The sequence below is a fragment of the Ovis aries genome, chromosome 3, assembly GCF_016772045.2.
Source record: "Ovis aries strain OAR_USU_Benz2616 breed Rambouillet chromosome 3, ARS-UI_Ramb_v3.0, whole genome shotgun sequence".
Taxonomy (NCBI): Eukaryota; Metazoa; Chordata; class Mammalia; order Artiodactyla; family Bovidae; genus Ovis; species Ovis aries.
The window spans coordinates 166,658,933-166,681,304 of record NC_056056.1 but is presented as its reverse complement, the minus strand read 5'-3'; the positions used below and the strand labels follow the sequence as shown (position 1 = coordinate 166,681,304).

At 37.1% G+C, this 22,372-nt stretch overlaps 1 protein-coding gene across 4 annotated transcripts in view; it reads right to left on the bottom strand.

Moving 5' to 3' along the window:
* NEDD1 (NEDD1 gamma-tubulin ring complex targeting factor) overlaps window positions 1-21,070 on the bottom strand; it is a 43,740-nt gene extending 22,670 nt beyond the window's left edge. The window contains exons 1-7 of one of the 4 annotated variants that reach the window (XM_042247104.2): window positions 20,641-21,070; window positions 20,066-20,125; window positions 18,684-18,827; window positions 15,099-15,193; window positions 11,273-11,389; window positions 9,293-9,433; window positions 304-533 (exon numbers count right to left, since the gene is read on the bottom strand). In XM_042247104.2, the coding sequence (XP_042103038.1) occupies window positions 304-533; window positions 9,293-9,433; window positions 11,273-11,389; window positions 15,099-15,193; window positions 18,684-18,827; window positions 20,066-20,084 (746 nt within the window). In that variant the 5' untranslated portion in view covers window positions 20,085-20,125; window positions 20,641-21,070. The remainder of the gene's footprint in view (window positions 1-303; window positions 534-9,292; window positions 9,434-11,272; window positions 11,390-15,098; window positions 15,194-18,683; window positions 18,828-20,065; window positions 20,126-20,640) is intronic. The other 3 variants (XM_015094814.4, XM_012174840.5, XM_015094815.4) reach the window with 3 other exon arrangements.
* Window positions 21,071-22,372: the final 1,302 nt, after the last annotated feature.

The following is a 22,372-nucleotide window of genomic DNA, read 5'->3' as shown; positions in this document are numbered from 1 at the left end:
ATGTTGCTTTAAAAATATACAAATTTAGTTGTATTCTGAAGAGAATAACATGGCATGCATGTTAAAATAAAGATGTGAAATCATCAACATCCTACCCTTCAACATTCATCACCAGAAGTACTCTAAAGACTCATCAAGTTTTTTCTGCACATGTGAAGAAGAGAAAATTTTACCTTGCTAGACAACAAATATACAACCTCTAGATCTTTCAACATTCATCAGAGGTCTATGCAAATCACAAATACGGCTACCTGTGAAATAACTATTTGTTACTAAATTAAGAAATAAGCATGTTATACTTACTTCTTACTTGAAGTGTCATAGAGAATGATTCTTTTATCCAAGCCCACAGTTACAAACAGCAGTTCATTGACAGGAGAAAAACAGATGCCTGAAGCCGGAGCTTTATGTGTACTGTCAAAGTTATGGTATGGACTCTGACTATTCACATCCCAGAGAGTTACTATTCCATTATCTGAAACACTGCCCAGGAGTGATTTCTTAAATAAGGAGTACTTCAAGTGCCGAATAGACTAGGAAAATAAAAATAAATTTTATGTAATTGTAAGCATATGTAAGAGCATCTTATATAAGGTATAAATAATGGCCAAATACCAACCATATTATTCACAAGGGATTCAGAACTTCTCTGGTTTATGGCATAACAGGTTTCATAATCAGGACAACCATAAAATCATTTAGTGGGCCCTGCTGCTGCTGATGCTAAGTCGCTTCAGTCATGTCTGACTCGGTGCGACTATAAGGTCCTAAGTCTAGTAATTGAACAGTACTCATGATTTTATTATGTCAGAGTAGAGTTACCTCAATCACCTCTTTTACAGAAGAAAAATACAATATATTGAGGTAAACTATATTAATTCATCAGGATTAGAACATTCCACCTAAATAAAAGACCCAGTCACAGTCAGATCATGAATAAGCATAAGGGAACTCTGGTAGAGAATAAGTAATAATAGTCTGTATTTGTCTTCAATATATATTTTTGATATTTGAATATATTTCTTTGAATCTGATGTGCTGGCAGTTCTACAGTGGAAGCACAATAAAAAATTAACTAAATATAAAGGGGGTATTGGCAACACTCTAGACTGGGGATGGCCTACCATTCTTTCAAAAGCGTTGGCCTGAGGGCAACGCTAGCCTTTCTCTAAAACACTCATCTCTGGAGGCAGTGGAGACTTTTTTCAGTTTCTGCTGGACAAGAATAAACAAAGATCCAGTTTGAGTAAGCAGGTCTTCTGAGACTGAAAGTGGATGAATTTTATCTACTTTTACTAAGATGTTACTTTCTAACTTGGCTGATACTATAATTTATTGTGTTGAGAATTAAATATTTCATAATTACCTGATTTTTTACATTTAAGCAAAATAAAAGTATATAAATCAATATTAAGCAGAATCCACAAGATTGGGAAACTAGCCACAAGACACTTTTATTTATAGTCTCAAGGAAAGCAATGAATCATTGAATGAATCACAGTTGGCAGTTATCAGCTACACATACAGGTCCCAGATAAAACTGCCACAGAACAAAAGTCAAACCTGAAGGCTTTTTGTTTGTTCTATCTAATCTAACACACTTCAAAAAGACTTTTAAAATTTGAAATTTAGATTCCACTAGCTTTTACATATTAAAAACTCATATTCTACTTCTAAGATCTTCAAAATAGTAAGTATTAGCCCTCAACAACAACAAAAAATATGTAAGAATAACATAGAACAAATTCTGTCTAAGGAAACCAAGTATTTGCAACCTGTCACCTAAGGTAAGATAATTACTATGCTGTTGTTTAATCGCTAAGTTGTGTCTCACTGCAACCACATGGACTGTAGCCCACCAGGCTTCTCTGTCCATGGAATTTTCCAGACAAGAATACTGGAGTGGGTTGCCATTTCCTCCTCCAGGGGATCTTCCTGGATCAAGGATCGAACCCATGTCTCCTGCATTAGCAGAAGGATTCTTTCCCGCTGAGCCACCGGGGAAGCCTTTTATATACATAACACATTCTCATAAATATTAATATATACAGTATCCCTTCAACTCCACTCCTCCCTCTTCTTCACTCACTTGTCTTCTTTCAAGCACCAATCATCTGTTACCTGCTGCTACTGCTGCTAAGTCACTTCAGTCGTGTCCAACTCTGTGCAACCCCATAGACTGCAGCCCACCAGGCTCCCCCATCCCTGGGATTCTCCAGGCAAGAACACTGGAGTGGGTTGCCATTTCCTTCTCCAATGCATGCAAGTGAAAAGTGAAAGTGAAGTCGCTCAGTCGTGTCCGACCCTCAGCGACCCCATGGGCGGTAGCCCACCAGGCTCCTCCTGCCTATTTCCATTCTCACTGTCTTGCTGTCTACCCTTCATACCACTGCAGCAGTAACTTCTTCAAAGCTGGAAATCTGAACATAATGCTGTCTTGCCTAAAGTCCTTGTAACTGGAGGACTCTGAGAAGATAGAGGTTACAACCGTGGCAGAGTTTTTCAATCTCCCTAAGTCCCTCTATTTGTGTGTGTATATGCGCACAAGCGGGCCTAAGACTGCTTATCCTTATAAAGTCCTGCTTTCAAGATTGGCCCTTGGCTGGAGTCTTCAAACTTGGATTTTTTGGGGGTTCCCACCACCCTAACTGAAGACAATGGCTCACTGACTGATAAAGAGTAGCTCACTGTGCCCAAACTGCTTGTGCAAAAAATATGGTTTATGACTGAACCATGGATGAACACCTGCCATCCTTATTAGAATTTGGAATTTCAGTACATGCTAGGCAAAGGATGTCAAGATAACCAGCCTCCAATGAAGTCCCTGGCCAATCAGTCTCTAATGAGCTTCCCTGGTAAACCATATTCCATACATGCTGCCACAATTTGATCCTGGAAAAATTAAATACATCTATTCCACTGAGAGAAGACTCTTGGAAGCTCATGCCTGGTTTCCTTGGGACTTCACGCTATGCACCTTTCCCCCTTTGCTCATGCGCTTTACATCCTTCCACTGTAATAAATCATAGCCATGAACACTACCTCTCTACACTGAGTCCTGTAAGTCCTCCCAGTGAATCATCAAACTTGGTCCTGGGAATCCCAGCACAGACCGTAAGTATAATGTGTGAATGTGTATGTGTTACAGAGAGCAAACCAGGTAGCAAAACTAAAACCCCATGAACAACATTTACAGTAAAACTAGACCATTTCAGGTATCCCCATGAGCCCCAAAATACCCTAGCAGATCAAACATTTAACAGCCATAGTCCTTCATAGTATTAGTATTTGTGCAGGAGGAAGCAGAGGGAAATTATAGGGACTGAGAAAGATTTGAAAACAGGAAAAGCCCCACATAGCCAAAATGTATCCATGGGAAAGTGTGGTGGCCAATCTGACAATATCAGCTAAACCAGGAATATCCACAGAATCACCATTAGTAGTTCTGTCCAAGAAGTTTGCAGAAAGGTCTGAAGGGCTAGAACACCCCCAAAACCGTCCAGCCAAGGCATCTCCTTCCCAGGTCAGGGCTCCATACTGAGGAGACACTACTAGCAGTGGAAACAAACCTGACCAGGTTGGAATCAAGATAGTCGAAGCAAAGTGAAAACTCACATACAAGTCCGGGAGCAGAACAAAAGCAAGCGATCTCAGAAGAGTTACCCTCTAAACTCCATCTCTGTTGTGGAGTTGAGGGAAACTGACTTCACAGATGAACCCCAGACAAAGTTATTATGAGAACAAAGAGAACAAGAAAGAAGGCATTCTCAACAGATGCCCAAAAGGACAGTAAAGTGATACAAGACATTAAAAAAAAACAATGTAAGTCAGAATTAGAAAACTCAAAAATGAGATGTCAGAACTTGAAAAAGAATTAATCCTAAAGATGAAGGCTAAAAAAAAAAGAATAGAAGGCTACATTACATAGCCTTCATTAAATGTACAAGGAATACAGAATGAATAAATATAACAAAAAAAAATACCTTAAAGATAGGTCAAAAGGAAAGAATTTTTAAAAATCAAAAATAAGGAAAAAAGTTAAAAATGATATGAAAGTAGCAAATCACTGAAGAAGATTCAACAAAGATAAAGAAAATATCAAATACTAAAAACTGTAATTTAAGAAAACTCCCTGAAAGAAAAAAACTTTGAAATTACATATTAACTGATCATACCATGTACCTGAAATAGCAATAGAGAATAACCAACACCAGGACGCAATCTAGTAGAATTACTGGATTTTAAAGGGAAAAAAATCCTCTGCACATGTAGGAAAAGGAACAAGAAACTTATAAAGAAAAAAATACTTAAATTATGATCAGACATTTGAGACCAAAAAGGATAAGAATAACACACTTTTTCAAGGAAAGAAAATGTGAGCCTGCTACAGAGTTACATTGAAAGAGAATTTTTGATTTCAAAGAAAAAGTCAAAAGCAGAAAACATATACTTACGGAAATAGTATTAACATGTTATTCACTGTGATTATAAAAATTTGGAAAATACCTAAAGAATAGGATTATCTAAATAAACTGTGGCATTTGAACAATGGAATATTATATAGACACTAAAAATTATAATTGTGAACACTAGCAATATGCGAATACCTCGGATAGAGCACTAATAAGAAAAAGCAGAAGATTGAATCAATGGAACAATTATAAATTTATGGAAGGAAGACAGAGCTATACAGATAAACTGCAAGAAAACATTCTTCAAATCACTTCCTATTAAAGAAAAGTTAGAAGAGAAAAACCAAAGGACAAAATGATACTTTAAGAAGCAATATATAAAGATATGGAAGTTTGTTTTACACCAACATGTCAATCACAAAACTGCTTGAATACATAATATAAAGGCTAAAAATGTGGACGAATACTAAGGAAATATATTGAGATAATCAAGGACATTTTATATGACAATATACAACTGTATACCAATGTCCCCATATAACATAAAGGAAACCACAAAGCTTTGTAGTAAGTCAAACTTCTTGAGTGCCAAAGTTCAGATATAAACAAAACCAGTCAACCAAATTGGAATTAAACTCATTTTTTATAAAATAATTATTTTAAAAATATAACTAATAATTATTTACCAGATCTCTATACTCTAAATGCTTACTAATATTTACAGAATCTATACCTAAAATGTCAAAAATTTCACTGAAGAAAATGGACTTATTTAACATACACTGAAAATGTTATATTTAAAATCTCAGATATTACATTTAAAGATCACTTTTAAATCTAAGGAATCAATAAAATATCCACATTTTAACTGCTTTCAAAAAGGCTGCAGTCTGAGAAAGGCAACACAGGTTAACCTATTGGTGAGCCTAAACTGCTGAACTTGCCAAATAGTGACTTGCAATTATAATCTAAGGAGTGTGTCAGCCCTGGCAGCTCTACAGCAGTAAGGCTTTTTGCCCCTGCAGATAGACACTGCGATCCACAGAAAACTAATAGCTTCAATTCAGCTCAGACACTTCAAAGTAAGATTCTAAATATATTCAGGCAATCTCATTTCTAATATGAAATTCAGTATAAAGATTCAGTGAGACTCTGTGGTTTTGTCACTCTTGCTAAGAAAGCAATTTGATGATTTTTAAAGATTTCAAATTCTTGATTACTCATAGAAACAAAATTAGAAATTTTAAATTTAATCATTAGATGTGCCCTACCTACTATTTTTCTCAATAACCCAAACCCTATAGTAAAACTGATCAGCATAGGAACTTGGCTGGATGACAGTATACTGGAATTGGATTATGTCAATTTTTAGAGTTGAAATTTTCATGAACATTGTTTGAATGTCTAAAATGAGTATTTAATATACTTGAAAACTTAAATGAATTTTTGAGGAATCAATTTTTAAAACTCTGTAGATTTCAATTATGCTGCCTGCAAAATGGAAATGGAAATATGCAGAATCATAACCGACTTTCTTCACTAAGAAAACAGACTGCATACTTACATACATAGAGACCAACTGGTATTTACAGAGAGCCCACGCACTCTGCTTTAACGGTATAGAGAAAAATGAAATAATATAGTACATGAAAAATATATAAACATTTGTTCCAGGAAAATAGAAAAAAACCAACATGCTCCAGTTTGATTTCTTCACCTTCTTAACGCTCTCCTTACTCTACATTGCTCTAAAACACAAATTATGATTACTGAGGTCAAGTTACAAGTGGTTAATCTGGAGGGAATGCATTAAACATTCCCTTGAAATACAATACACTAGTATTGTATACACTTGCAACACAAAATAACCTCTACCTGGAATGTTCTCCAAACCCTCTCATCACCTGCACGTACCCCAGTGGCAGTCAAATGGTCTTTGCAATAAATAATGCTGGCATAAGCATACACCTGTATGGAAAGATGAATTCCATCTCACACCACATACAAAAACTACTTTGAAATGGAGCACAACAGACATAAATGTAAGAACTTCTGTTCATTTTTTAAAGGCATTAAGAGAGTGAAAAGGAAAGCCATAGGCTAAAAGAGAAGACATATGCAACATGTATATCCAAAGGATGACTCCATCTGGAAAACAGAAGAAACTACAAATCAATCAGAAAAACACAACCCCAAACAAAAAGGAACAGACTTGAATAGTCACTTCACAAAAGAAAGTATACAAAAATGTGCCCAACTCATTCAACAGAGAAATGCAAATTAAAACCACCATGAGATACAATTACACAACCATTAAAGTGGCTGAAGTGAATAAGCAAGACAATACTTGATATGAGCAAAAACGTGGAACAGCTGGATCTCACATACACTGCTTATAGACATATACAATGGCACAAGCACTTTAAAAACTTTTTGACAATTTTTAATGAAGTAAAACTTAATGCCCACCCTAAGACTCAGCAATTTCACCCCTGAATATTTAATCAAGAGGAAAGAAAACATATCCACAAAAAGACTCATATGAGAATATTCATAGTAGCTTTCTCACAATAGATACAAATGAGAAACAGCTCATACATCCATCAATAGTAGAGTGGGTAAATGGTGGTATATCCTTATAATGGAACACGTCACAGGAGTTAAAGCAGTATAAACTACTATTCCATGCAACAAACATAATGAAGACCAGGACACCAGACACATACAATTCTTTTAAGAAATATGAGGTGGTGACTGGACAGAAATGTTCTGTATCTTGATTTTGGTAAGATGTAGTTACACAGGTGTATGCATGTATAAAAATTCATCATTGTATATTTAAGATATTTGTACTTTATTGTATGTATCTTGTACATATCTCAATTTTTAAAACTTTAGTATTTTACAGAGAATAAAGGAAAGAGCAATAACCAAAACTCTCTAGTAAAACACAGTAAAAACTTAAATACATGGCAGTATCTAACCTAATATTTCTGTTACTGAAAAGTCAACCCAGAATTTATACATCTAAACTTATCATGCTTCTAATATATCATGCTTCTTCCAAAGAAGAAGAGAAAAAGAGAAAGAGGAGAAAGAAGAGGAGAAGGAAAGTTGGGGGAGGGAGAAGAGGAAGGAGGGAAGATGGAGGGGAAGGAAAAGAAGAAGGAAAAGAGGAAGGAGATGAAAGAAGAGGAAGGAGAAGACTACTCTGTTTCTTTAAAAAGCAAATCATCTATTTGAACACTGGATTATTTTTTCCAGTAGTTTCAATATCTATGGGCTTAGGTTTTATGTCTCAGTTATAATAAAAATAACCAAAAAAATTACAAAAACAAAAGATTACTTTCTATCTTTATGGCCATATTAATCATTCTCTGTGGTAAATCACTTATCCTCATCCATAAAATGCAGAAAATGAGATTACCTCTAAAGGCTTTTTTCAGCTCAAGGATTCTATGGTTCTGACATTCAACTAATCAAAATATTCTGACTAGTTCCCTGTCTTCCAAAATAAAAGCCAAGCCTTTGGTCTGGCATTCAAAGTCCCATATCAACATTAGCTCCTACCTACTTTTCTTTTTTCTCACATTAGCCCTATATAAAACCCATGCACTTTCCTTCCTCTTTGTTTGTATAATTTCCTCCAAATAAAATACTCCTCTCCCAAAGTTCTTTATTAATGTATTAAAATCTTTATCTTTAAATGTGCTCATCCACTTACATATTGGCCATCTTTCCCATGTAAGGCACAAAGTTAGACAACAGCTGAGGACAAGGAAACAAGACACAGTTCCAACTACTCTGTGGACATGCAAAGAGCTAAACCCAGCACAAGGCAGAATCAAATTACACAGCAGCAAAACAAAACCAAACCCTTAGACCGAGCCTGAGACCCAGCTGAAACTGTCCCTTTCTTCAATTTTCTCTCTGTTATTCCCAATCAGATCGTTTTTTCTCTGTTCTGAATGACCATAAGATTGTTTCTCAACAATCTCTCACTTTCTCATAAACCTCATCATTTATATCTCTATTATCTCAATATACCTGAAATCTGAGAAAAGACTTTTTTCTGTATATTTTTAATACTCGTTAAATTTTCCTTGAACGCTAAACATAAACTGTTCAAAGAATGATTTTAAGGCTTTTCAAAACGGAAGCGCTCCCACATTTTACCTAAAAATACTTACGGCCAAAGTGATTACAATAAAAAGTGAGAATAAAAGTACTTGCACGTTATGGGAAATTCCTGTGGATAATTTCATGGAAAGTTAGTCAAGAACTAGATTTCTTGAGAAACTAAATTTATTCTTTTAAGAATTTTATAGACTAATTTTTTATAAAGAAAAATTCAGTAACTAATTTTGCTTTATAAAAGCATTTATAAAGTATTTCCTTAAATACTCCTGTATTAACCTGAAATACATAAATGTGACATACTTGAAACAAACAAAAAAGAAAACTCTATTTGCCCTGTGCCTAAAAACAAATACTTCATGTCCATCAGAGTATTTATGAACATAAGTATCGGTCTTGTAGCTGACATAGTTTAAGTTATGCGATACTTCTGTAATTGTAATGTCATAGATTAATATCCATGTTTTAGGCTTAATCTATTAATAATTATTTGTGTTTTTTATCTGTAGTTAAGTTCTAGGAGCATGTGACCGTTCAAAGCATAACTAAACTCATATAAGCTCCATCATCTAATATATACTAGTTTTAAAATACTACCATTAAAAAATAGATACCTATAAGTTTTTCAAGCATGCTAAGTGCACATTTTAAATACTTAATTTTTAAAACTTAAATTCACTGCCTTATGTAAGATAATTAAAAATCTCTTTATCAACTTTATTTTGAATAAACCCATACTGTACCTGGTTATTACCGTGACCAAAAGGAGTACTAGATAAATTAGTGGTTACACTGTGCAAAATAATTTCACCACTGAGAGATCCAGAAGCAACGTAGCAGTCATTCCAATTATATGTTACACAAGTTACTTCATCTTTATGATCCTGAATGAAAGAAATGACAGTAAATAGAATGCCACACAACCTTCAAACAGTATATTTTTCATGTTTTTTTGTAAACATTATATATTTGTCTATCTAATATTTGCTTAACATTTTCCTCAAAATAATCTTTAAAAAAAAAAAAGTACACAAATGAATAGTAAACTGTCTGATCAGCACCAAGTCTTTTCAGGGAACAAAGATTTATTTTTCATAACCATAACAATGATCAGGCACTATGAAACAGACAAAAAGGAAAGGTAATTTTCCAAATGGCATTATGCCTACATAAAGAATTCACTTCCACTGACAAGTAACATTTATTGCAAGTTGACTATTACCAGAGCCCCTGCCCTTAAGAGTATTACTGTTCAATTGGGAAGACGGGGCGTTTAAGTAAACATGCAAATGGCAGAAAGAATTCTAAATGATTGGCAGAGGCAGAGAGTCAGAGGAAAGCAAAAGAGGCATCACTATGAACTGAGTTGACAAAGGAAGCTTTCCAGAAGACAGGAAGCCTGAGTTCAACCTTAAAGAAAGTGATTAAGAGGTAATTTAGGGGAAGGAGAATGAAACCTAACACTGCAAAATGGAAGAGAGCAAAAAAAAAAAAAAAAAAAAAAGCCCCAAAGCCAAATTGAGAAAGCACGTTTGAGACTTGATAGATGCTGCTTCCGTCTGTTGAGTACCAACTTAGGCTGGAGTTTTAATTATTATTAATCTTTAGAACAAGCATGGGAGGCAAAGTCATTTTTCCTGTTTTACAGATGAGTTAACTAAGGTTAACAAACTGCAAGCTCACAGAACTGCCAGTGGCAAAGCTTGGATTCAAGCTTATTTTCCTCCCATTATACTAGCACTGTCTCCCTGATCCATAGGGGAATCCATTTTGAGGAAATAAAACGGTTTAGTTTAGAACAAACTGAGTTCACAAGGATTATGTTTTCCAAGATTAAATTAAAGGCAGCAGCCTAAGAGCACAGCGGTCAGCATAGTTTTTAACAATTTGATGTCACATCTTAATAACAGAAACAAACCAATCTTTGTATCTAATAATTAATGTAATAACAATAATTGTAGCTATAATATTCCACTTATTTTACAACTTTCTCAAATGGTCTCTAAAGCATGCCAGGAGATGGCTTTACATTTTAGGAAATTCTTTCTCTGTATAGGTATGTGTGTGTATATATAAAATATGTTTAAAATTTCACATATTAAAACTTTTTTGAAAGACAAAAATTGAAAACAATTTTAAAGATGAACATCCAAATGCCAAAGCGATAGAAGTCCAAAAAAGCAATCACAACCAGAGGCTTTCACAGTGATTTTTTTCATTTTCTGAAACTGCAAAAGCTATTTAAAGAAACACTAATTATAAACAGTAAATTATTCTAGAAACATTTTATTACCAAGATGAAAATACACACAAAAATAACACAAATAGCAGCAGAGAACTAAGAAGCCATATCTCCAAACTGATTACCAGATTGAATACTATCATCCCAAAATCCCTCTCATTTTTTCACAAGAGCCTTAAAAATATCTTTAATGACAATAAACTATATTTTTTTTAAAATGAAGGAAGTGGTCTACTCAAGAGCAGAACAAAGTGAAAAAATAAGGAAAAAGTTTTAACCCCAGCAACACAATAACACAGTAACATACATGGAAGGAAAAATAAACTCAAAAAAGTAAGCTTTTGGCTACACATCTTTATATTCCCTAACAAATCTCACTTCATTCTGAAGCTGCTTATTTTTATCATAAAAGCTCAAAATTAAATTTTGGTAATTACTAATAAACACATTTCTGTAAAGATTTTTTTTTCAAGTTGCTTACCTTAAGAGATCGATGAACTCTTTTTGATTTTAAATCCCAAATATTAACAGTACTATTCAGGCCTCCGCTTACCAAATACATAGACGTTGAATTTAAACTGACACATGTCTGCTTTTGCTATTTAAAAAAAAAAAAGTCATGTTAAGTTAATAGAGACCAGAGCTGACTTTCAATTCTCATCCAACACTTAGTAAGCACATGAAAAACATCTGAGGGAAATGCTATAGACATGTCCATTCTTGTACTAAAGATTCAGCTCTCATCATCTTCCACAAGGATTCAATAGTCTGCAAAGTGTTCAAAATGGCTTTAAGGAAATCAACCAGATTCATGTTCTTTCCACATAAAGGTGGTGACAGAGGAAGCTTAGGAAACCACCAAGTCTCGGAGTCCCTTTAGGGCTTACTTGCCCTGCATATTGTCCCTTTAACAACACCTGCTCTTATACTCCACAGAATATCTCAAATTAAAATCAACCCACAGCTCAGAAAATTCTAAAGGTAGAGGAGACTTTGAAGAATGCCTAGTTTAAACCCTTCAATTTACAGAAGGGGGGAAGTTTTATAAAGAGGACAAGATACTAGTTCCAAGTCACAGTGCCTCTCCCCAAAATGGACCAAGTCTCAAACATCTTGTCATCAGAAACTAAGTCTACACTGTTCCCCCACACTGTAAGGTCCCATTCATCCAGATACTCAAGACAGAAGTTCAGAAGGAACCTTGATTCCTTGTTCTCCCTCCACTCAGTCTATCAGCAAGTTCTCCAAACTCCAACTGTAAAATATACCCTACAGGGGCCCCCCTCTATCTACCGTCACTGCAAGCACCCTGATCCAAAACTTGTCAAAGAACAACAGCAGCCTCCTAACTGGTTGTCTGCCTTCCACTCTTGCTTCCCTACATATCATGTTCTATATAGAGAGTGACCTTTATGAAATGTAAATCAGATCATGTGTGTCTTATTTTAAAATCCTCAGTGGCTTCCAATCACACCTAAATTCCAAACTCATCATCAACCTGGCTTTCATTGCCCTATTCATCTAGCCCTTTCTTAACTGGTCTGTCACCAGTTTCCTCCCCACCCAGTGATTCTCTAGGCACAAGGACCATCTTCCATTCCTTAAATGTAATAACACTATATTTGCCTCCAGACTTCTACACAGCTATTCTTGCCTGGAAAGTTAATTCCCCTGAACCTTGGCTTGAATGACTTCATCTGATCAATAGATATCAACTTAAATACCACAACTTCAGAAGACCCCTTCCCCACCTAATGTAACCTGCTAACTCAGTAACGTATTTCAGCTCTCTGCATTAACAACTTACCACTGTCACTGGGTACTGTTTACTCATTTATTCTGTCTCTCACCAGAATGTCAGTTTCCTTACAGCAAAGACCATACCCATGTTCAATAAATATTTTTAGAACAAATGGCTAAAAATACAGTGGTAACCAAGTTTCTCACAATGAGTATGCATGCATGTCATCTATCTGGTGGTATCATCAGTAACTATGCTACAATGTTGCATGGTTGTTTTTTCCCTATTAACTTTCAGATACACTATATAGTTACATTAATTATTCCTACTCCAGCTGAACACCATAAGGGGGGGGGGGAGGAATAGAAATTAATTCCAAAGCGTACATTTTGTGACTGAAGGCAAATTACCGTAGCTCTAGGCAAGTAATCTCATCTTTCTGAGCCTACATTTCTACCTGTGAGAAATGAAAGATGAGGACCAGATCTACTGTTATTGATAGTCCATGCATTTCAAAAACATCCTCTGCTCAAGAGAGCACCAGATTCTTAAAAGGGTGCAGATGACCCCCTCTCTCTCCCCCAAGGTTTCTTCCAGCTTTGAAATTCTAACCGAGTCAAAATTATTAACAAAAAAAAAATACTGGGGCACAGTACATCAATATTTCAGTATGGTCACTATAATTCTCTTGCAGACATCATTTGAGGAATTGACTTCGGTCTAAATAGACTAATAAAATTTAGAATCTGGTTATTACTGCAGATCAGGAGTTTACCTTTAAATAAAATAGATAAGAATAGCATCCATCAAAGATCAATATATTAAAATTCCAATCAAAAACAACTGAAATTATTCATAAGGGCTTAGAACAAAACCTATGTTTTTAGCTGCTTACCCTAATGAGAGAGGATTTTTTATGTTAATATATTATTAATGCAGGTAATGAACTTAAATAATTAATGGAAATTGGCTATTACAGGAATCCTGTACCCTAAGACAAAAGCAATGGGTAGAACTTTAAAATCTGAAGATAACATCAGGTCAAATTTCTAGGTTATCATATCCATTATCATACTGTCAAGACCAATCTGTCTACTTTAGAGAGGTAAAATACAAAATCAAAGAAAATTAATGTGGACTTTAAATAAAGTTCCACCTTAAACAGTGGCAGAAGTGGAGATCAAAATTGTTTTTGTTTTTTGGCTTTTTATTTGTTTTGGCTGAGTCAGGTCTTAGTTGCAGCATGCAGGGTCTTTTGTCGAGGCATGTGAGACCTAGTTCCTGGACCAGGGATCGAACCTGCATCCCTTGCCCTGGAAGGAGGAGTCTTAACCACTGGACTACCAGGGCAGTCCCAAAATCAAAACTGTTTTGATGTTGATATTTAATTCAACAAATGTTCGATGATCAACTTGGACATGATCTGAAGATCCAAAAATGACTAAGATGTTCTGCCTGCTCTTAAAGAGTACAGTTTACCTTACTGCCCAGTGGTACTCTGGGGATGCAGTTTCACTTCCTGGTCCGGGAACTAGATCCCACATGCCTCAACTCCACTTACTGAGGCTGAAAGGCAAGTGCCATTCCTACCCTCACACATTCTATCTGTCCAGTCTCTATCACCTGTGGGCTGGAACTGATGCTGAGCTCAATCCTACCAGACACCTTTAGGAAAGGACTGCTAGAAATAAAAGGACTGCTAGAAATTCTAAGTCATTTTTATTAATATGTTAGATGAATTTATACTGTGTGGTCCCGCTATGTTCCACTCCAAAGCAAGTGGAGTAGAACAATGACTGATTAGGCCACCTTATCTACTCCAGTGTATAAAATCATGACAATTCATTATGGTTTAGAGTCCACTATAAAACTCTGAAATTTAAAAAAAGAACCACCAACTATATATTCCTTTTTATTTAGATCTTATTTAAAATGGAAACAAATTTCAAGAAGTGTGTGATTGGAAATGAAAAAGCCAGTATTATCCTAAATCAGAGAGATTAACTTATGAAACAAAAGGGTGAGAATATATAGTGAGAAATTCATTTAAATGCTCTGGGACCAAAGCTCATTTTGACAAAGCCCGTTCTGTTACAGGAGGGCTTGGAGAGGCTCAGGCAGTACCCACTGGACCTAAGCTAAAGCAGAAGGTCACCATCAGATAAGGGTCTTTAGCTGATGGTGCTGAGCCCATTGTTAGTAAGGGAAGGGCTACATCATTAGGACTCTTTTGGTCAGATTAACCTAGGAACCTTGGTGGAACAGTCCTAAAAAGTCACAGCAATACCAGGAAACCTCCAACAGAGGGAAAATGGAGATGCTACCTAGCTGACAAAATCTAAGTCCTTGATTGCTTCCCTAGGATCCAATATTACTTTACCTAAAGATGTATCAGTAAGCACACTTATCTCATCTTCAAGTGTTAACTGTATTATTTTAAGCTCAAGTTAAGAATAATGCTTTTAAACTCCTTTATATTTAGTTGTTAGCACCATAACAAATAAGCAATTACCACGCAAGCAAGACTAAGATTTTTAAAAGTTAAAAAAAAAAAAAAATCACTTACCCCTTCACCAAGCTCTAAAAGCGGGACAGGTTTACATTTACAACTTGAAACAACTATTTTGTCACCACTGGAAGATGCTGTCACTAGAAAGTTATCTAAATCAAGAGTTATGGAGCATCAAACAATCCAAGAGCAGCTCTAGCACTCGACTATCATTATAAAGAAATGTGATGATAAAAGCAAGCAAACTAAACTAAGAAGACAAACAATGAATATAGTTGACACATTAGCTTTCAAAACTGGCTCAGATTACTAATTACCAAGACTAATTCTCTTTACTACTGCAGGGAAGAACTATCCTTTTTGACTTTGCTATCACTTGAAAGCTATTTAACCCATGTGAAATACTACCCCATTTTCAAAGAGTAGGCCAGAAGGTCTGATTTTATCCTTCAAGAATGAGAGCATGATAAAAGCAACATCAAGCAAATACCAATCAGCCTTTTCTTCTATAAATATGGTTTAAAATAATTATTTAGTAATTCAGTGCTTGATACCAGTTTAAGCTAGGAAGCAAATGTCCATATTAGTCTCCTATTTTTCCACTAAAAAATAAAGCCTGATATTTCCTGGAATGGAATGGACTGGAATGTTTGTGATAGAGCATTTCAATTTTAAATGTATTAAGAATATTACAGTGTATGTAGCAAATATAAGTAAGTGTGATTACACAGCTACTATGCATTTTAACTTTATTTCAGCTCAATTAAATTTAAATTATTCAAAATACAATTTTAAATTATTAAAGTAAGAATTATTTAAAATTTGATTTAATAATTTAAAATTAGTCTTTTTTCACATGAATAGGTGAAATCATCAATAAACACAAAATAACATAAGTATTTTAAAACTTACATGACTAAACACAATAATACAACCAAAAACAAGAACCTGATTTTGAGAGTTAAAACAAAATACCAGAAGTTTAAATATACACTTTTAACAAGCAAAGTCCAAACTGTATTACTTTAAGTGATCTGTAGAACATTCAGCTATTTTGTGAACAGATCATGGACTGTAATTTTATCATGATATATGATTCAAACAAAATCACTTCCACCTATCTAGATTTTATAGCATTGAGAAAAATAAATCATTTTCCCTTTCCTTGGCTTCTTCCTATGTTTACTGTTACTCTTCTCTATAGAATATATTAAAGAAAGGACTAAAAGAGGATACTACAAAAGTATTATTTCCCATATAGTTTTAGAAGTCTTAAGAAAGTGAGGAGTGTTACTAGGAGGACCAAAAAAATAATAAACTGATTTAAAAAAAAAAGAAAACTGATCTTCATGTCACCTCACCATTAACTCTGTCCTTGGAATCCACGCTAAGTGGCCCCCAAATCTGAGTCTGGGAATCCCTTGGTCTTCAGTAACTAACCTCTATGGAAGGCATCAAAGCCTCAATAGAAATAAAACTATACAAAGGTTTCCAGTGCACATGTACTTATACAAGAAAACTACAGAAATAAAACCAGTTTCCAAAACCCAAAGGACACCATCACATAGTCATAGTCACATCAGTTTTGTTGCTAGACCTTTAAGTGGTTTATCAGTAAATGCCAACTCCTAATAAAACTCCTTGGAATAAAAAAAAATCACTAAGAATTGGTACTTTTATGTAGTAAGCAACAGGGAAACTTAAGCTCTAAACATAATAAAAATCTAATATAGAAGCAACATCACATATTTGTCACTCTCTTTAAACACTTCCCCCCACTATAGATCTGCAGAGGGCTTCAAAAACGCGGTCCCCTCACAGGAGTTTGATTAACAGGGAGCCAAAGTAACTTACTTTGCTACTTTAATACAAAACCAAGGAATGATGAAGAGGAAAGTTTAATTCAAATAGAAAACTTGTCATTTCTGTTATATATTTACAAGAATAATTAGACTGGGCATGAAAACTGTCTAATGTTTTTATTCATGAATCATTCATATTTTAAAGCTTTGATATTTTTACTTTCATCAGGAAGCAGAATATTACTACTTTGATACTGAAAAGATCAGATACATGTTCAAGCTTAATCTGTTGTTTAAGAAACAGTGTATGAGTTCCATAAAAGAATGACTATCTCTACCATACCAAGAATACAGAACATTTTCATACAAAAGGTAGTAACAGTACTTTGTTTCCAGCAATGGTTCTCAACTGAGGATGATTCTGGCCCCTCACAGAATTGATATGTGGCAATTCTGAAGATGCTTCGCAGCTGTCACCACTGGGGTACTGGTATCTCATTGGTAGAGGTCAGGAAGGCTTCTAACCGTCCTACAATGCACAGGGAAGCCTCCAAGACAAAACATTATCTGGCCTAAAATGTTAGTAGAGTGATATTGAGAAATCCCTATTTATGAGTTCATTTTATCTGCCAGGAACTTCCCTGGTAGTCCAGTGGTTAAGGGTCTGCCTTGCGACGGAAGGGGCATGGGTTTGATTCCTGGTCAGGGAACTAAGATTCTGCATGCCACTGGGGAGCGCCACAAACAAAGAGCCTGCAGAGAGCCTGCACACCGCAATAAAAGATCACCCATGACTCAGACTCAAAGAAGCCAAATAAATAAATTTGGGCTTCCCAAGTGGCGCTAGTAGTAAAGAAACTGCCTGCCAATGCCGGAGACCTAAGAGATGTGGGTTCAATCCCACAGTTGGGAAGATTCCCTGGAGGAGGGCATAGCAACCTACACCAGTATTCTTGCCTGAAGAATCCCATGGACAGAGCAGCCTGGTGGGCTACAGTCTGTAGGGTCGCAAAGAGTTGGACAAAATTGAAGTGACCTAGCACACAGAAATTTACTAAGACAGGAAGGGTGGGAATTAGAAACATAAAAACCTTAGGAAAATTCAATCAAGATAATTTATCTGTCTTTTTGGGAAACAAGACTATTTTCAACACAGATACAATGGAAGAGAAATACAGGAAACACATCAGTAACATGGAACTGTTCTACAATTTTTATCTCCTCCCTCAATTTTTGCTTTTGTCTTCAAGTTCTGTCTTGAATTTCCCAACTAGATCCACAAATATGCAAATGTAGGTGCAAAACATCATTCCAGAACTTTCAGGATTATTTCCACCGTTACCTACCTTATTCCATTTAATTCAATAACCAACTGTTGATATAAAACTCTATGGTCTGCATCTAGTAGCTAACATATATTTTTAATAGCAGTGCTTTTAAATGTAGTGGGTTGCAAATAAAGTTTTTAATGAAATCAATGGAGAATATCAGTTTTCAATCATATGATATGTCATTGTTTAGTTGCTAAGTCATGTCTGACTCTTTGCAGCCCCATGGACTATAGCCTGCCTGGATCCTCTGTCCATGGGATTTCCTAAGCAAGAATACTGGAGTGGGGTGCCATTTCCTTTTCCAATGGATCTTCCTGATCCAGGCACTGAACCCACATTTCCTGCTTTGCAGGTGGACTCTTTAATACTGAGCCACCTGGAAAGCCCCTATCATATGGCATATTGTTTATTAAATTCCTATTTCATTTTATCTTTCACAGCTATGCCAAACATATACTGCTACTGGATGTTTAACACAGTGGCTATTTTTTTTTTTTAAAAAAGGATACTATTGCTGCTCCAACACACTGAGCTGATAACATGTGGTGCGGTGTGTGGGTTGAATTTATCCACCAGTGTCATAGATGAAGCATCCCATATTTTAACATCATCTCCCGATGAAGCAAATCTGAGGTTTTCCTGCATGACTGCACCTACAAATTGTTTAAAACAACATGCTTTAAAAACAATTAAGAATAGGTTTAAAACAAACAAACAAAAAAAAAGAGTTAAAATGAGACATCTTATCCAAAACAAGTGGCTCCACACATTCACTTGTGTCCCAGAGACTGCGCTCACCACAAAGATGAGTTACTGGATGGATCTTCCTAAAATGTAAACTGGATCATAGTCTTAGTTGACCTTCCCAATGGCTCTCCACAGCAATTACAATGAAATGCAGCCTCCTTAGTTCGGAGTGTTTCATAAACTGGCCTGATGTAACTTTCCTTTCTTCCCTGGGGCCACCAAACACACTGGCCTTCTTTCTCACCTCCAAGTGTTTCTGTTACCTCGTCTGCCAGAAATGACCTTTCCCAATTTCCCATGGTCATCTCCTTCACATCATCCCAGTCGCAGCTCATGATTCTTCCTCAGAAAGGCCTTCCCTTTCTGAAGCTAAACCCATTGTTCTGTACCCCATTCTCCTGTTCCATTTTTCCACGGCCCTTCCTGCTATCTGCAATTCTTATTCTCATAACATCTGTGGCCCTTGACTTGAGGAAAACAAAGATCTCAAGGACAGGAATTTTTGTCTTATCTTGTTAATTACTGGTGTTCAAACATTCCTGGCACACAGTTGGTATTCAACAAATAACTGCTGGATAGGTACCTTTCTTATCTTGAAAAAAAAAAAAAAAAAAAGATATGACAAACTGTAGCACTCCTGCAGGTTAGAATCCCACCACTGCAGGTCTTCCAAATAGCTCTAAAATTAGCAAATACAACCTGAGAAGATGTCCCTAAGTTCCTATACCAACACCTGATCCACAATGCCTTCGCTTGTATTATCTATTCACAGTACGCAGTTCGAACGCATAATTCTTACAAAGTGATTTCACAAACCAAGGCAGTCTAGAAGACAAAACACACGTAGTAATGCATGATGGGTAAGAAAAAAAAATGGTCAAAAACAGCTTGGGAGAAAGGGGAAGGGAAGGGAAGGGTCTAAAAATATACCTTCACATCTTTCTGGTGTGGACAGTGTCAAGAGTGTGGCAGAGCATAAGTGATGTCACAGGTTCCCAAGTCATCAACAAAATATCACATTTGTAAGTATATTTCGGAGGACAACTTAGAGACATAATAAAATATAGGGGTCTTTCAAGACTCAAGAGGCAGAAAATGTGTTTATAATGAGGCTGAAATTTCGTTAACTAGAAAAGTCACTTACGTGATTCACTCTGCTTCATTCAGCAGATAAACAGTTCTAGTAAGAGCCCTTCTTAGTCATCTGTTGAAATGTAGACACGGTGTTTGGATTTGGTGCCTTAACATGTTATAACTTATGCCCTTTGGATTCCTTCTTAACAACAATGAGACGCTGGAAAAGCATCTGAAAGCCCAGGAAAAAAACACTGAAAGATGTCTTTACTGTAATCTTAGACCACACCTGTTGAGCGGTGTGATGTAGCGGAAAGATCACTTTAGTCCTGGCTCAGATGACCTGCCCCAGAGTTAGGTGACAGTTTGGCCGAGTCACTCAATGTCTGTTTGCTCCTCTCAAAGGAGAGCGGGGAAAGGCCCATCAACCAGTGTTCTGAGAACTGAGCACACTTAAGGGCGCGGCATATTAGCCTCAGAAAGAGGCTCCCATCAAAAGCGAGCTGTCAGGACACACGGCCGTAACACCATCAGCCTCGCGGCTACAAGAAACAACTCACTACACTTAGCTTAAGCAAAAGCTCTCCAACTTTCTTTCACCCAAAATACATTTTACTCGCAGGAGTCTTGCTCAACTGGAGTTACCTTGGTAAATGCATTCGAGCGCCTGCTAAATGAGTCGAATTTGAAAGGTTTACAAAAAGGTAACGGGACTGCTGGCAGGCGGAAAACTTTCCGGAGTCGGTGCAGCCCCCGGAGCCGCCTCCGACCTGCCCCAGTCGACCAGGGCCACCTCTCAGGCCCGACCGGAGGCCGCCGCAGGCGGAGGTGCGCGACCCCGGCCCGCGGCTCCCGGGCACTTCCGCGCCAACCCGGCCGCCGCGCCCCTGCCCGACCCGCTGGGTCGCGGGGAGCCCAGGGACCTCCGACCCACCCCCTGAGGTGATCGGAGGGCGGGTGGGGAACCAGGAGTGGGCAAGTACTCGGCGGGCGGCGGGCCCTACGCCGGAACCTCCGGAACCTCACCTCTCAGCTGCCGTACACCGGGGGCCTCAGCGCGGCCCGCTCCGGCGCTGGGCTTCCGGCTCCCGCCTGAACTGTTAAACTTCGGCGGCCGGAAGTCCCGCCTCTGAGCGGCGTCACCAGGAGAGGCGCTTCCCCAAGGAGGGGCTCAAGATGACAGGGCAGGGCCAGGGACAGTGCTGGCCGTGGGTTCGAGTCCTGATCCAAGCGCCTGGGAGGGAAGGGAGGGAACTGAGGGCCTGGGCGGCTCCTCTCTGCGCCAGGGAGGCGCTGGTGCCGCTGGCTGCTTCCCTTCTGTCATCCATTTGTTCGCTGACTGCCTCTTGCATGCCAGGCACTTGGCTAGACTGGGTTTACAGTGCTGAGTTTAGCCTGGGAATACAGGGGTTCGGTCAGTGCCTCTGCTCTCTAGCCCGGTGGAGCTACAATCCAGTATAAGGGGCAGACGATCATCAATAATTACATACTTAAGTGAAAGGCGGAAACTCTTGAGAGTTGCCTCAGAGAAAAGGTCTAAAATGTATGAAAGGGAAATGAACATGGATGTGAGTGCGGGAAAGACTTCCCGGAAGAGGAAACCATTGAGAGCCAAGAATACCCGCTGCAATTTACAAACCAGGAGACACGATGAGAAAAGCTAAGAAATAATGGAAAGCATAAGTGTCTTGAGTCATCAGACTTCAAAACCTGTGATTTTTTTTCCAAATCACGCTGTGGGGTCAGGAACATTCCCATCTAGTTGGGAATTTTTTGGAAGGAGATGCTTCTCAGAGTGGAAAAAGGAGTAAGTGAATTGAGTTTTCATATGCTCCTTATACCAGGGCCCTTTTATTTTTTAAAGCTCTACTGACAATTTTTGCTGAGAGTCCTTATAAAATAAAATATAGGGCATTTCTTCTACAAACTTATTATTCTTTCAGCACAGGTACATACTTGGATTGTGTTTCTGAACTAGGTACATAAGCCCTGGTTATTTGCACCAATATTGCAAATAACTGGAAAACTAATAAGTATGGAGAAAACACTTTTTCAGAGCAGAAATTGAAGTCCTAAAAAAGCTGTAAAGATTGATAGGGAGCCTCAAAACGAGAAAGATAGGGAGCAGCAACTGCCTTAATTGTAGTGTACAGTTCTTGAGGTTATTAAATCAATTTTGAAAGGGATGGGAGCCAAAAAGTTGGGAGATAAAATAGGGTAAGAGTAGGGACAGAAAGGATAAGGGCAAATAGAAGAAAGAAAAGACAGTTAAATCTCTGAAAATGAAGACTGACAGGAAAGTGAAGATTATATGAAAAAATATATGATACATTAATATATAACATTGATACAATGACATATATAATAATATTTATGG